General features: G+C 37.7%; 1 protein-coding gene across 13 annotated transcripts in view; it reads right to left on the bottom strand.

Moving 5' to 3' along the window:
• Nucleotides 1–1,258: 1,258 nt before the first annotated feature.
• LMO7 (LIM domain 7) overlaps nucleotides 1,259–16,258 on the bottom strand; it is a 131,446-nt gene continuing 116,446 nt past the window's right edge. For 12 of the 13 annotated variants that reach the window (XM_032678239.1, XM_032678246.1, XM_032678241.1 and 9 more), the window contains 10 exons: nucleotides 16,132–16,224; nucleotides 14,397–14,767; nucleotides 12,649–12,714; nucleotides 12,284–12,349; nucleotides 10,517–10,569; nucleotides 8,679–8,898; nucleotides 7,520–7,792; nucleotides 6,101–6,209; nucleotides 4,287–4,389; nucleotides 1,259–1,997 (listed from right to left, as the gene is read on the bottom strand). In XM_032678239.1, coding sequence (XP_032534130.1) covers nucleotides 1,975–1,997; nucleotides 4,287–4,389; nucleotides 6,101–6,209; nucleotides 7,520–7,792; nucleotides 8,679–8,898; nucleotides 10,517–10,569; nucleotides 12,284–12,349; nucleotides 12,649–12,714; nucleotides 14,397–14,767; nucleotides 16,132–16,224 — 1,377 coding nt within the window. In that variant the 3' untranslated portion in view covers nucleotides 1,259–1,974. The remainder of the gene's footprint in view (nucleotides 1,998–4,286; nucleotides 4,390–6,100; nucleotides 6,210–7,519; nucleotides 7,793–8,678; nucleotides 8,899–10,516; nucleotides 10,570–12,283; nucleotides 12,350–12,648; nucleotides 12,715–14,396; nucleotides 14,768–16,131; nucleotides 16,225–16,258) is intronic. The other variant, XM_032678242.1, reaches the window with a different exon arrangement.

The raw sequence follows: 16,258 nt of genomic DNA on the forward strand, positions 1-16,258 counted from the left end.
TGGTTCATAATCTGATGCTGCCTATAATAAAAGAATTCTGAAAACTACAGTGTAGGGGAGCATCCACTCCATCTCCATCAGGTATGTGCCTTAACAGAGAGCCAGATCTGTACAGTACCTAGTTTGGGTTCCTATTCTGTCTGAATAGCTCTCAGGGAAGCAAGCATCTTCCACAGGCAGCAGAGAGGATCCCAGGCTCCCAGAGCTGTATGAGCAGGCAGTGTGACTATCTACCTATAGTCTGTATTTGAGGACTAGGGTCTTCATATCCCAGTGTCCTCACCTGTGGTCTACCATGTCATTACTTACCACAACAGAAGAAACCAAATTAAATATCTTTACCAGTCCACTTTAACTGAATACCAAAATCCAAGGCCAGGTCACAAAGGTGGGCATGGTTGATGAGGCATTTTAGATTTTTATGACATTTTTTAAAGGAAAAAATTAAAAATAATGTTTGACACTTTGTAATTCAGAATTTATTAGCTGGGAGTTCCTTGGTATAGGGCAGCACCCATCTGTTCAGAGGAAAGATCGATAAACCAAAGGAAAACAGGAGGTATGCAGAGCTACAAGCAGGAGAAGTTACAGGAGACTCACACAGGTGAAGTTCTTCCATTACACCAAAATAGCATGATCTTCCTTTGTTGCCCTCAGGTATCATAGCCACAATCTCTCTTCCCAATCTGCTAGCTCTCCTATCCACCCCCAAGATCCCTTGAGAGGAAGGAGCACCCTAAACTGCTTTGGAAGCCTCATGCAGCTCTTCACGGTGCCATGTACAAGCTCATACTCAGAAGCCCTCCTACACCTCCCATCTGTCCTATTCCTTGGTTTCAACCACAAAATGCTCCCCCAAATTCCTCTGATCTACATCCCATGTTTTCTTCACTGCTTCCAAGGATATGGACACACAGCACACATTCCAACTATGTTTTCACGAGAAGCAGAACCTAACCCAAAAATATATTTTCTAGCCACAGCAGAGAAGTTTTGGGGAACATCCACCTCTTCCAATTGTGTTTCAGGAAGGAGCACACAGTCTCGTCACTTTTATTGAATGCTCAAGGGAAAAAGCATGAGGAGGTTGATGAGAGATCTACACAAAGAATTTGGCATTGACTACATGGGAAAAGAGAAAAGCACATATATAGGTGGACATCTTAAATATCTTCCCCAAGATGAAATTAAAACAATTTTACATTTCAACACATTACCTTAGGCGTATTTAGCTGAAGAGAAAAAAAAAAGCTTCTAATAAATGCAACATCAGAATTTTTATTTACAAATAGACTGTTATTCAACAACCATTCTCCACTCAGTTTGTGGAGGAAAAAGTGATAGTTACATTTTCCAAATGGGAAAAGAAAACTCTCCCCCTTAAATGGATTCCACAGAATATTATGCCAACACCACTGAGCAAACAGGTTATTCTTTCTATTTAAGTTTCAAAAAAGCACATAATTTTATAAACCAGCATATGGAAAGCAAACACACTCATGTGCATTTAAACGCAGCTTCATATTAACCTAGAGAATTCACTTTCAGTATATGTCAAAAAATAAAGACAGCAATTGCAAAAATGTATTTATATTAGCTATTTCTCTAATGCTCATTTCAAGAGCTTAGAAACAAAATATCCTCTTCATATACCATTGGAAAGTCAACTAGTTGATTATAAGCCTCAAAAATATTTTGAACTTATTACTGAAAATATAGTTATTCTCTCTTTTGCTCTCAGTACTTGAAGCTGAAAATGTGAAAGTATTTTTCCCAGATATTTCCTTACTGCAATTACTTTCTTATAAATAAAAATAGTTATATGAAGAATACAATGTATTGCTATGAAGACTAGACAAGCAAGAGTTACTCTTAGAAAAAACACACATACACAATATATATATTTATAGATCTACATCAGCAGCAATCACCTCTTCTTTTATTTGCAACAGTGGTTTCATATCTTCATTTGCTTCACATGGAGGTTGGTTGTCCAGCTGTTAGAGAGAGACAGAAGAAATTGGTAAGTAAAGTCTAGTTACTGAAGAACCTTCTTGACAAAAATTAACATTTCCAAGTTTAAAATAGTCAGAAAATGGTATTTCCAATACTTATTGAAAATTGTAACACAAGCTGAAGTATACATTCTGAATCAAGCAATCCAAATTTAATGAAAAATACAAATTTGAGTTTAATCCAATTATAGCACTGCAATTATTTCAGGCCAAGTAATATTCCACAGAACATGCACCTTACCAAGTTTCTAAGAACTATTTTTAGCATTAGCATAGAGAGAGTGTGACAGTTTTTCTAAATTTACCCTTCAATAATGAAATTGAAATTTGCTAAATACCTGTTACAATATAAAGAACTTTTTTTTATTATCTCTCTGCATATCTTTGTGGGCATCTGCCAATACACTTGTGTTCTGCCACAATGTTCCAAGTTCAAAACACAAAATTAACATAAAAATGTGCAAAAATATCACAGCATAACATTGCACAGTGAATTTTAATAACCCTACAGTTTATCAAACCTTTTTGCCAATATGTTCACGTTCCAAACTAATGAATAATTAGCCAGGCTGATGTCAAATGACAACTGCAAAAAAAAGTAACCTGCATCTCAGACCAGTGCTGTGCTGCCAATACATTTTCACTGCAGTAATTTCATAGCTGGTTTTTGTTTTATTCAAATAGCCGATTTCAATTACTCATCACTAATTTAAATACTTTATTCTGTACCTACAAGTTTGTACAATTCCCGATTTACTTGTTTCTCATACAATTATGTTTTGAGGTGCCCACTGGCCCAAGTAGATGCAGTCTGAAGGGAAGGGAATAGAACCATTTCTTTACAGATCAGCTCTGCTTCTGAAAGGCACTGCTGTGACTTTATGGGCTGTAATGTCAAAGACAGACTAAACAGCAATTCACCTCTGATAAAATTACTTATTCAAGCCATTCAGCAATTTTTCCCCTCAAAAGAAAAGACAGAGATAAAAATAACATGAGCAAGCTCCAGAGTGAATCTCCCACAAATCTGGGTGCTTCAAAAAGACACAAAGTCACTTCAGTGTAGTCTTGCCATCAAGGAGAGACATTCTCCAAACATTAACTCAGAGATATGACCCAGCGCTTTGAATCACCTCCAGATGGAAAGGGGCGATTCTCTTCCTCCTTCCACTGATCACAGTGGAATCCTTGCACTCAACATTAGCCTTTGTGAATGCACTGTTAGCCTCACAAGGTGTGAAGTTTTCTGGTTTTAGCTTGGGCACCACACAATCATTTCTGTGACTTCCCCTTTTTCCTGGAAGCCAAAAAGAGCCTGAAAACAGCAACAGCATCAGATGCAGAGCTTCTCTTTTTCTGAGCTAGGTGTCTCAGCCAGCAGCTGCCCAATTCTTGCTGAAATGCTGTAGCATGAGTATCCCTGTTCCCTTCACTGCCCTCTGGTCCACTATGAGAAAAATGTGTTGGGCTCATAAAGAAACATGGAGATGTTTCCCAGGAAGTAATTCAGAAATGCTTTCCCTTCCCTGAAATTTATCATCCTAGAGGATTACATATTTGCTATACAAAAAAGAGCCATATAAAACTCTCAAGACTTGTCAAAATTAGGAGGATGTCTACCATCATCTATGACAGCAGAAAAAAGGACCTCAACACCACTATACAAAGCCTTAACATCATGCTCCAGTAAATCAGAATTCTGCAAACCATAAAAAGGAAAAAAATTATACTGCACCTTTTAATTAAGATCTGTAAGTAAATCAATTCCTCCTGAACTTGTACCTAAATGAATAACCAATTACAGACCTATAATTCCAATAACAATAGCATTACAAAAAGAAACCAGCATTTGTGCCACCTGCACAGGATAAACTAATAGCTTTCCAAGTATGCATTAGGACTGAATTAAACACATATTTCAGACTACTTTTTTTAAAAAAATGTTGGCACTTTTTCAAAAAGGCTTCTCTGTTATCAAGACAAGCCTGTTTAGCACCTGACAACTCCCTGACACCATTTTCTCAGATCTATGAAGAAAGGAAGATGACTATACCATGCTGTCTGTTTGAAGCTGTGTAATAACAAGGTGGTAAAATCAGCTACCGGCAAGCAAAAGTTAGGGATGGCTACCCTACAAAAGACAGAAACTGGCAATCAAATCTTGCTGAACCTATTACTATCATACCAAATGAAAGTTAAACATAAAAGCTATCGAGTTGTACAGCACAGAGAAGAAATACAGTCATGCACACGGCAGTTGGATTGCCTTACTTTTAAATCTGATATAGCAGTCGTTGCAGAAGAGTTTGTTGTTTCGGATCCTAACTTCAGCTCCAGAGCGGGATCCACCGAGGTCACATCCACAGGCAACACACTGTGTCATAGATAAATAATTAGGAACTTCTTTCAAAATACTAAGAAACAAAAATGTTGTTCAAAAGCAGCTCAGATTAAGCTCAACAAAGCTTGACCCATAAACCCACAATCAACTAGAAGCAAATGTGTAACAATTAGTAGATCAAAATGCAACCAACCCTAAGAAAGTATTTAAAGGTGACGACTGGACAATGAATAGCAGAGATACACCAACTAAGCAAACATAAAGCAGACGGTTTTTAGAGATTAGTTCATTAAATTTAATTTGAACTTTGGACTCTCTGAAAACTCTGGCTTGGCACGAAAAAAATTTGTTCTCTAGATGGCAACAGTAACTTTGGCACAGAACACCTGGGTGTGTTACTTGCAGATTTCCATGTGGCACTACATGCTGCTGGTGTCCTCAGTCCTTTGGCACTCAAAGCAGCAAATATTCAGGCACTCCCAATTTCCTGGATTTGCAACATCAAAACAAGTTCTGATTTGGAGAGATGAGGTTGATTTAATTTTTCTTGCATAAACACATAAGGGGCTTGACTGCTTTCATGCTAACATCAAACTATTTAGCTATGGTAGCTAAACATGTATTTGCTGTGAATATGAACAACATCTGGAAGGAATGTAACCCAAAACATAACACTCCCTTTACTGAATTTACAAAGCACAGATAGTTTCCCTGCTTAACCAAGTAATGAATCTTTTGGATGTCAGTCTGTTCAACAGCTCATTAATCTTCAGAAATTTGAAAAACAGAAACTTGGTATTTTCTTGTGTAGGTTAGGAGCAACAGGTGGACTCCCTTGCACAGAATACATCTTGCAGAAAGGGAATGGCAACCAGTCCCCATGGATCAGTCCTGTCTCTCCTGCTCAGGCAGGCAGGACCAGGAAGATCTTTGAGTCAATCCCTTGTAATACTCCAGGTGATGCACTTGAGCTGGGCACAGAAGAAAAGTGTTCTGAACCAGGTACAGAAGTCTCTTGAAGTCATGGAAGAAGTAGGGTCCAACAGCATCTTCAAATCAGAGCCTAATTCCTCATCTGGTCCAAGGCCAGGGGAACCAGGACTGCTTTGCCATCTTTTGCAGGCAGGCATTTATTCTTTCAGCTCTGCATATGCCCCAAGCTGATGGGAAATCGTGTAAGTATGTCTCAGTGCCAAGCATGACCTTATATTCCTAGTTTCTGACCATGGCTGAGTAGCACTAAACACAGCTTCTGGTCTGGTTCTCAGTTTTATCCTGCCAGGCTGAACTCTGCAAACATGTCTTTACCTGGAAAACACCATGCGAACATTGTCTGCTGAGATTAGCTTAGAAAGGATGGATCCTCTTAAATGATTCAATTGCCAGGTCCAGGCTGAGATTTTATTTTTTATTAGAGGAGCTGCTTTCTCTGCAAGAAGTGGTTCAGCATCTTCTGATATTTTGCTGCCCATTCGAAGAAGAATGAACTTTGATCTCACAGTCAAAGTGCTCATCTTACTTATCAAAGTCCTGCTTCTTAACTCTGGCATTTAAGAAACACTTCTAGAGTCAAGTGCTAAATGCCTGCAGACAGGACTGCCTCATGGAAATATGCATGCACCACGCTGTCAAGAGTAGAAGGCAAAGCAGGTGATTAGTAAGACCCCCTGTAGCATAACACTGAGTAGCCATGCGTGCTCCTGATTAGTTCCTGTTCCTTCATGATGTGACTCCCAGCTCTCACCTTAAAGCAATGTAAATGATAACAAAGACCAAGAGACTCAATGATCATGGCTGCTCCTTTGCCCAGAACGTTATTACAGTATGAACAGATTTTCTTCCCACTGACTGACCTAAATATAGAATGAAAAACCTTAAAACCAGCTTGAAAAGGTGTAAAACACAAAGAAAAGTTAACAAATACTTTTTGAAATTAAAAATAAACACATGGGTAAAAAGTGGACTATTATGCTGCTTGGGGAAAATAAACTGAAAATTAATATTATTTACAATAGATCTGAAAGCTAGGGAAAGCTGAAGTGTTAGAATTTAGATCAAATTTACATAGGAACAAATTAAGATATTCTGACACATTCTTGGCAGATATTTCATTGTATAAAATAGCTCCTACAAATAAAAAGTGTACTGTTAAGTTTGGAGAGTAAGCACACAGGTTTTGTGCTCCTGTCTTCTTATTTGTGGGGAACTATTCAGAAGGCCAAGACCCACCATCTGCACCTTGTTAGATAAAAGAAGGTTAGGCCTGGACATATATTATGTTAACTCCTTGAACATAAGCCATATGGAGGTCAGTTTCCATAGATCTACCAAGATGTTAGGAAATGGAAGTGAGAACAAGAAAGAAAAACATGGTTAAGAAGATAATTTTCTTACATTATATAGAACATAAAAGCCTTGCTTTAAAAAACAACAACAAAAAAAGTCAATTTATCACAAGTGCCTGAGAAGTGTAAGAGCTAGTGAAGTAGTGTTCACTGTTGTTATATATAACAAATAATTGTGTGGGGATGATTCTCTGTAGTCTTCTCCCAAGGTATTTTTAAAATGTCTCAAGTATGTAAAACAGCAGAGTTATCTACCGTACAACAACTGAATTCCCTTTTTTTTTTTTTCAAAATATGTTGCAATTCTTGCTTTTTCCTCCTAGATTAAAATCAACATCCTACTCTGTAATTCTCCAGGGTCATGGGTTATGAGCATTCCTGAGTGCTCCTCAAGATGATATTGGCCACATGCCAAGAAAAGGGGAAGAGAGACCAAAATGAGGGTCATAAAGCGTGGGTTTCAGGAATGTTTTGTTAAAACAAACCAAGGAAAATAAATGTCAGAAATGCCATCTGGAATAGGCTTTTACTAATCATTTTGGTAACCAACACACAGCTCAGAGACTGCAGATTTATTATTCCAGTTCTTTTGGTTTTTTAACCAATGTCAAGCAGTGATGACAAAATCGTGGAATTTTTCGAGTGACTGGAGTAGGGAGGTAATATGAACCTGTATTTCCACTGTCCCCTCCAGCCAGAAAACTCCAGGTACTTGTTGATCTACATTATGGACAAGAATGCTCCTGTAGACCACCATATACACATTCTTTAGTGCTGCCCAGAATTTGTACCTTCCCAGCAAAAGGGTACACACTCACCTGCTGCGTGTCTGGGACCCTGGCTGGGAAGCAGAGAGAGGAGACTGAGCCCGAGGGGCTGTCTGAGACACGGATGGGGCTCTCGCCGAGGTGGCCACAGGAGGGGCTTTGCTGGAGGAAGGAGTGCACATGTAGGCTCGGTTTGAGGTGGACACCGGGCGACTAAAATCTTGACTAGAAGATAGAGATGAAGAGGAGGCAGACTGGTTTAGCCATGAGTGGTGCCTCCACGAGCTTGTTCTCGAAGAATCAAGATTGTCCAAAGACTCCCCCCTGCAACAGAGGTACACGTATCTCAAATGTAAAGAGCTATATTCTGATTTTTTAAAAGAGAAAATCACTATCCTAGCATCTTTAAGACTTTCTAGCATGAATATGTTTGTCTGATCACTGAGCAATGTTCTTCACACACTGATTTAAAATCTATGAGCAGCAAATTATCCTTTGTGCCCAGCCCTAGTTCTCATGGGAAAAATCAGGTGAGGCGAAAGAGAGGTGGCACTTAATGACTACTTGATAAAAGCAAAACACTCTTCACCGCAGCTTTATCAGGGTGAACTGTATCAAAATCCACAGAACAGCAACAGACCTCAGATATCAGGTTTGTTTTTGTTTTCTCCATGGGATACCAGATTGAAAATAACAATCCACCCAGACCGGATAGCATCACCTAGGCACAAGGTGTTGGCCGAATAGCCAAACACTCTCCTGACTGATAACTCGGCTGTTTCCTAAGTGACAAATCTAACATTCATGCATTAAATAAAGAAAAAAAAAACCATCCAAACTTTCTGACATATTTCTACGTTAAAAAAGGTATACACCTTAGCCATAATAATTAATTTCCACTGTAAGTTGTCATGCTGAAATTCTTAAGCACATCTGTCAATGACAAGGCACACCACTGATTTCTATTGCTGCTATACCAACCACAAAATAAGCAGCCGAGTTATTTACAGGGCATAGTCACATTCTTTACTTGTAAAAAAACCACTCAATCCCAGCTGTAATATAGCTACTTTCTCCTATCTGTGCTGCTATGCAGTTTACCTTACAGCATTTCACAGCTCTCTGTGCTCTGTAATACAACCTGAAGTTCAGAATAACCAAACAAAAATATTTGATGAGAGACAAAGTTAATTTTTAATGTGATTCCTACCTCCTCATACTATTGCTGTACAGACTAATGGGCTCCTTATGTACACTGGAACTGCGCTGCCTTATCCAGCTGCTGTCTGTGTGTAGAGATGTTTTCTTTCTCATTTCCTGAAGGATTTGCTGTCTCTCCAACTCCGCTGCAGAGAGGTTTTGTTCCTTCTGAGACTTCTTCTGTGACTCACCCATGTTCCAGGATCTCTCCGAAAACCTGCTCTGGGTACCTGTGTGGACAACATGTGCAAACTTCAGCCAGACACCTTAAGGCACAAAAGTAGTTATCATGCTGTCAGAGCTCTGGCTAGAACTCCAAAAGCTACAGTTCTTCACTATATTTACAAGTTTCTCTGGTTCTGTTTTACAGATGGGTAACCTGTACCAAACTTGGCAATACATTATTATAAATTTTTTATTTGTATTTCCATTAATGTGGCCTTTTACATAATCCTTAACTTAAATACAAGTATTTTCCTTCACTTCTTAAGTGTATATGCATTGATATTTGCTTGTACATATATATCTATATACACACACATGTACTTTTAAAAGGGCATGGTCTCTTTTAGTGCCATAATTTGGACTCTTCCTCTAATACAAACTGAACTATGTATAAAATACACAGCTGAATAGTGGGAAACCTTCCTTTCCTTTAAGAGTTCATACTCTCTTCTTCCATAAGTTGTCTCTGTTTACAAAAATTTCTTTCCTCATTCAAGGCACTAAACACAGTGCTTATCTTGCTTTAGACAGATATACAGGGGAGAGGGAAATCCTTCAGATAACTTCTCTATTATTTGGATGTTGTGTTAACTACTCAGTTGAAATGAGATTTATGGTATAGATAGCCTTTGAAAATTTGGAAGCAGAAACAAATAAACCATCTTTCTCCGATAGGTATTGACATATCAGAAGGCAACAATTTTTTACTTCCTAGATCCAGTAACCATTCTTTACAGGAAGACTAATTAAGAAAACTACTGAGCAATAAGTCATTCAATTTGAAATTTTCATCCCTTGAAATACTGCTCTATTAGATTTATTGTTATCACTATAGCAATATATTATATCATATATTACCATTATAAAATATTGTGGGAGTTTACTTGCTCTTAAGTTTCAATGACCATGCCTTAATGTATGAAAGCAACACCATAAATCTGCAATATATCCTCTAATACAACATTTACTTTTCTTTGATTACTTACAACTTTTTTTAACCATGCTTTAGACACAGGAATATCTTGTGGGTATTTTCTACTGTAACATATTTATAAATCTGGTTTGTTTGTTTGCTTTACGCACATTCCTCTAACATAACTGAAGTCATTTAAATAAACTGGAATACAAGACACAAGCCACTGTGATAATATTGAAAGCTGACTTTTAGCTCTGTTACTCCTACTAACAGAAATTAAGAAGACAATCAGTTGTATTAAATATGCTAGCATCTTGGTATGTGCAGATCTTTTTTGTTGACAGAGTCAATATATCAAAAGCATACACATCTTCAATGATATATCTACATGATTGGTTTAATCTCATAAATATCAATCATTAAAATTTAGGCATCTAAAAGCTGTTTGTAATCACTGCTACAGTCTTCAACAGAGAAGTTAATCATATTTGTCCTAGGTTTATATGTTGATTATATGAATTTCCTCTTGCTGTTGAAACTTCATTAAAGTGGGGCATGGTGCGAATTTGATTTACAACATTGCTATCAAAAAGCACTCTGACAATTAATTTTCTTAGGATGACTATGTGTAATACATCTTATTTTTTTCTCCTACACTTCCCCCTCCCCAATAAATTTAAAAATAATGGAAATTAAACAGTACTTACCATTTCTGATTGTGTTGAATTCATTCAGTTCTGAAGTTGACTTGGACTTATTCCTAAGGATATAGAAAACATTCATTTCTCTGTCTTAACAAGGAGACCTCATCACAGACAAAGATCTTATTATTGCATACTATAGATCCACAGACCCTTTTTTTTTCACCATCCCTTCCATCAACAACTTATGCTGTACTTAAAACAGGAGACAAAAATATCCAAAGAAAGACCAAAAGGATATTAAGGGGAAAAGAGATGTCATTATTTAGATATCAATAAGTAATCACCAACTAAAAGTTAAGACTTTGTACTGAAAGTTCCCAGTGCTTCAGGTATAAGGGACTGGCCATTGTATTTACTGAAGTAAAAACACATAAAAACCAAAGTCCTTCCCCATGGAAGCTTTGTGAAGACTACAGTCAGACAAAGGAGTGAGAACTTTCAAAGCAGATTTATAAATGATTTGGCTTCATGAGAAACTTAAATGACACTTCAGCACTGTTACCAGACTATAAACAAAACAACTCCTCAAACACTGCATGCAAATTGTTCTTGGAAAATTTCTTGTTCACCCAGCAGCATAATTTTCTAATGAGTTTTAGCCAAGAAATGTCATTCAACAAATGTCATATACAGCAAGACAAATGGCAAAACATTAGGTTTATAATAGTATGGAGCAGTACCTTCAGCAACATCTCTCTGCTGAATTATTAGTCTCAAGTAATACAGCCAGTTTTTCAGTTTAAAATAACTCACAAAGGAACAGAAATCCTTTGCTGAGTCACAACTCACAGCTGCTACATTAATGCATTTACACATACAGCAGTGGCTTTATAGCAGCATTTTGAAGGAGTCTTGTCCTTTATTTATAGACAAATGATGCATAAACTACATCACATTTCTTGCTCCCATAAGTTCTTACTGTCTGTCCTATGGTGCAGACCTATTTTTATTATCTGTTGGAAAGATGCAACAATTTCATAGCTACCTGTAGTAAATGGGAGCTGTAAAAAGCAGGAAAGCCTTGCCCAGGAAGATTTTAGCACCTGAGTGTCCTTGTCACACATATATCCAAGTGTATTTAGTGCAGGTACCTTCTGCAGTTAAATTTAGATCTTTCATTAGTAACAAATCCATTGAGTTGTACCCTGTAAGTTTTGGGGTTCCTCTTTATATAAACAAGGTATGCTCACTCCAACTACAAAAACTGGTCAAATACACAGAAGTCATCTTTCAGAACTATTGTGCGATGCAATCTAAACCACTTGATTTGTAAAGTAAGAGAGTATAACTTAAAAATAACTTGGGTAACTTATACAGTGGCACATCTTCTACCTCCCTGATAAATATGCTGCTGCTGCCTCCACTTCCCTTCTTGTTTACTCTCTCTTAAGTCTCTCTTAAGTTGCACAACCCTGATTGGGATGATTGCACCTTAGTTTGTATAGCACGTTATGACACAAGCACAATTGTATCTGAAATTATTTTCCAGCCAGGTAAGTCTAGTACCACCCACATATTTACTTCCTTACAGTTCTGTTTCTCCCAGTAAAATACCATTGACTAACTGCTGCTTACAACACCATGTATCATTTGCCAAAAGTTTGGCAGCTTGTTTTTTCAATATGAAAACAAGCCATAAAAACTGCAAAACACAGCAGCAATCCAGAGCGTACATTCAGCTGCCATTAATAAAGTTTATTAGAAGTTTAAAAGCTTTCTGACAAAGAAATGGTGATGTTACAGTCTGTGCTGATATTCAGTATCACACACCTGTCAGCAAATGACTGGTCAGGTTGCTCCTCAATGGTTTTAGAAACTTCATAACGCTCATAATGCCTATTGAAAAAAAAGATACATTATGTTCATATACGGAAAAAGACACACACACATACATATAAATAGTCCCTACTGAAAATACTCAAAATAGATCCCGAAGGGGAAAAAAAATCTAGAGAAAAAACAGTTAAAGTTCTAAGGAGGTTTAATTTTATCAATCAGAAATACAACCAACAAAAGAAGACAGAAAGGTTATCAGAAAAACTGCCAGAAATTACATTTTTGTGAAGTGACAAAACTAGCATGCCAAAATGGTTATTGCTGAAGATGTTTCAGCCTTTGTATTTATTCATTATTACCTGTCAATGAGAGGATGGCCAGCTCGATCCTCTATTGTTTTAGATACTTCATAGCGCTCATAATGTCTAGAAGCAAAATAAAGAGAAATGAAAATACATATTAAACAAAAAAATATTCTAGAAATTAAACAAACACTAAGTATGCATAGAGAAAACTAAGAAAGTTCAGGCGTGTTAACTGGAAACATGAAAATCTATGACTTTAGGATGCTGCAAAAATTACAAGCATCAGTATACAACAGTGATTATCTCATCTATTCCAAAGCTAGGACGCAAGTTTTGTTCAACCACAGCAGTTCCCTAAAAATTACATTTATATTCTAGAAAATTGTATAAGTACAGTTCGTAAACTCACAAAGTTCCACAGACAATGCTCTTCAGCTGCCCGTCCCCAACCTCAGTGCTCTTTGCAGCAAGTATCATGCCTTTGCAGGTGTTTATATAACATTTCAGATTTCAAGTCCTATCCTTGAATATCATCTTAAAGCAAATATTTAACATCAGATATTTTAAAGTCCAGTTTCACTGAACTTGCTCCTTTACTGTTAAGCAAAGCCTCCCATGTTTAGTAAACACATCCTTTGGTAGCAGCAACCTCAGAAGCAATGAAATCCCCATGGACTAGAGCATATATCAAGGATTTAGATATGCAGGTATTGCAGCAGCTTAATGTTACCACGCAAAGCCCTATTATTTTGCAACGGGGGCAAGCTAAAACTGTGGAGATATCCTGGCTCAGCTGCCAAGAAGAACCTGTTCAGCCATTGTAACAACTGTGCCTCTGCTTTGCTCAGCAGGCATATCAAGCAGCAGTCATTTAGAATGAGCTAAAGTAACTCTAGGTCTTACAATCTCCTCTGCAAATACATGCAATTTTTGTAATCATATTATCTTTTCCTAAGACTTAACTTGATACCATGCGTTATCTTCAGTCATCTCTTATTACTTACATAAGAACAGGAGAAAAACCTCAAGAGAAACCACAAAGCTAGTCATACACAAGGCTGTAAGCTAAATGCACACAAAATACGAAAAAGTTACTGGTTTATTCTGTTTGAGACAGATTAATTTCCTGTGACATTAGTCTGAAAACTTCTGGGCAAGAATACAAACTTGCAAACTAATAATTGGGGCTTTTTTTGTTTGCTTGGGTTTTTTTAAACCAAGCTGTGGAAGAAAGTAGTGAGGGCAACGGATATTTCTAACAGGCAAGACAGTATCTGTTCACTCACATACCATGATATCCTTCAGTGACAAGTTAACCCAGAAGTTAAATTGCAATTAAACTTTATTGTTACACTGTTGAATTAAAATGAGAGAGAAATCTGCAAAATCAGTCACGCATTTGTTGGAAAAGCATTAACTTGGTATTTCTTCTGAAACCCTGTACATTGGATCACTGGCTCTCAGTTTACAGGCTTGTGCACAGTTCTTACAAAATGTTCACAACTAAGTGCTTCATGTCATCTTTGATTTGGCTGTAATTACTGTATTTAGACTTTCCATTTAAAAAAAAAAAAAGAGTTGAAGTGGATTAATATAGCACTTAATTCATGGGGCAAGACTTTGTGTTATGCCTTATCCTTCTGTCTTTAGAAAGAAAGACACTCCTACGGTATCTTGCACTGACTGATTAAGTATGAAACTTACATGAATATCCTTATATATCCAGGACAGACACACTCCCATTAGAAGAATATTTGAATTTGCAGAAGGAAGAGAGAGTAAATCCTATCACAAGTGCACACCTTTGGTACTGAGGCATCTCCACTGACACCTCCCTTTGCCTTTCAGCCTGCCGCTTCTGTTCCTCCATCTCTGCCCGCCGCCTCTGTTCCTCAGCATATTGCTGCTCCCTCTCTTTACGTTGTCTCTCAAGCTCCAACTCTTGGAGTTCTCTTTCTTGCTCAAAACGCAGGGTTGCTTCCTCCTGGATCCTCCGTTCCTCCTGAAGCCTCCTCCTTCCTTCTTCCTCACGCAGCAAGCTCACTGCCAGCTCTCTTCCTCCATCTCCTTCTGGCTCCTCAGGAATATTTGCTTCAGGGCTTGCTCTCCAGCTGGACACAGATGGAGCACGAGAAGTGACAGATGTCGTATTTAAAGTTAGAACAGTCTGCTCCTGTAACAAAGAAAAAAAATCATGTTTTTAGGGAAAGGAGCCATTTTTTAAATAGGCTGCTCACTCAGAAAAGTTAATTTATTCCATAAGAGAAGACTGTGCGATAAGCATCCCCAACACTCTCAGTGCAAGATGCAGGGTGTACTTTGGTTTCATGTTTTGAGTGCCTGCTAACATGTTCTCCTAACTCAAGAGCTTCATTCCACACAGCAGCCTTAGCAAGTGCTAGAGGCAGCACAGCCACAACTATGTGAAACATTCTGCTTTCTAAAGTATCACTTACATGTCAAGACATCCCTTCCCCACTTAAATACCCATGGAAAACAAACCCTTCCATGATACCCAGCATTTCTCCCTACTGTTTTCACTTAGAAACCTGAGACCTACTGAAGAGTGTGTACACAAAGACTTACACTGCAAGTGTATATCAAACCAATGAATTTCACATGAATCCTCATGTGGAGGAACCTCCCACTCTCCTCCATTCTCCTACCATTTCAAAGTCAAGCCTCAGACCTACCACCCTATGACTCTTGTCTAAAAGATGAGAAAAGGTCTTTCAGCGGTCAAATTAGTTGCAGAGAATGAATAATGTTTATGGGTCCATCAAAACCTCTAATGATAGGAAAAATATGAAATGGTTTACATTCTTGTACAACAAAGTCCTCTAACAGCTCAAAAAGCTTTCTTGTTGAAGTCCTATGCCTTAAATTATGGTCTACTTATTCATGACTCTATAAACACAACCAATCTAGCTTGGATGCCTGAAGTAGCACTCACATAGCAATCAAGATGAGATACCTCAGACAGTGCCCATACTCAGGAAGAAACTTGTTCATCTTCCCATAAACAAAAGCCACAGAAGTCAGCATCTATAGGAACTACATGCATTCGATGTTTTAAAACATATGATAGGAAATCTGAAGTTGATTTGGTATGTAAATTTATCAGAGCTAAGATGAACTGGCTGTCAGTAACACATCAGACACTTACAAACATGCTTGATGATCAAGTATTGAAGCAGAATTTCAACAAGTAGCACAGCAGGTAAATAAACAGGAAAGGTGATCATTTCTGGTCACAATAATTAACACATGCTGTAACTTTTTGCCAACATATTTCTGGTGGTAAATTACATAACCAACCGCAAGGAAAAGGGTCAAATTCATCATTTCAAAACATCTCATTTACTCTTTCCATCCCATTTTTGCAACCTCTTCCTACCAAGTCATAGCCAACAGTTTGTTTTCCAAAGTGAGAAGACAAATGACAGAGAAATTAATTATTTGCCTACTTGCACGCATCTCTTATAAGGGAAAAAAGTCCTCATGAAACTAGTCAGTGAAGCCTTATTCATAACCTACCTCATCAAGATACTTGGAGCTCTCTTTTTCTGCTTCTTGCTTAGCTCGTAGCCATTCTTCCCTCAGTTTTTCTTGTTCACGTTGGTATTTCTCCTGTTAAGTTAGATTGAAGTTAAATATGCAAATA

Source organism: Chiroxiphia lanceolata, chromosome 2 (genome assembly GCF_009829145.1).
Source record: "Chiroxiphia lanceolata isolate bChiLan1 chromosome 2, bChiLan1.pri, whole genome shotgun sequence".
NCBI lineage: Eukaryota > Metazoa > Chordata > Aves > Passeriformes > Pipridae > Chiroxiphia > Chiroxiphia lanceolata.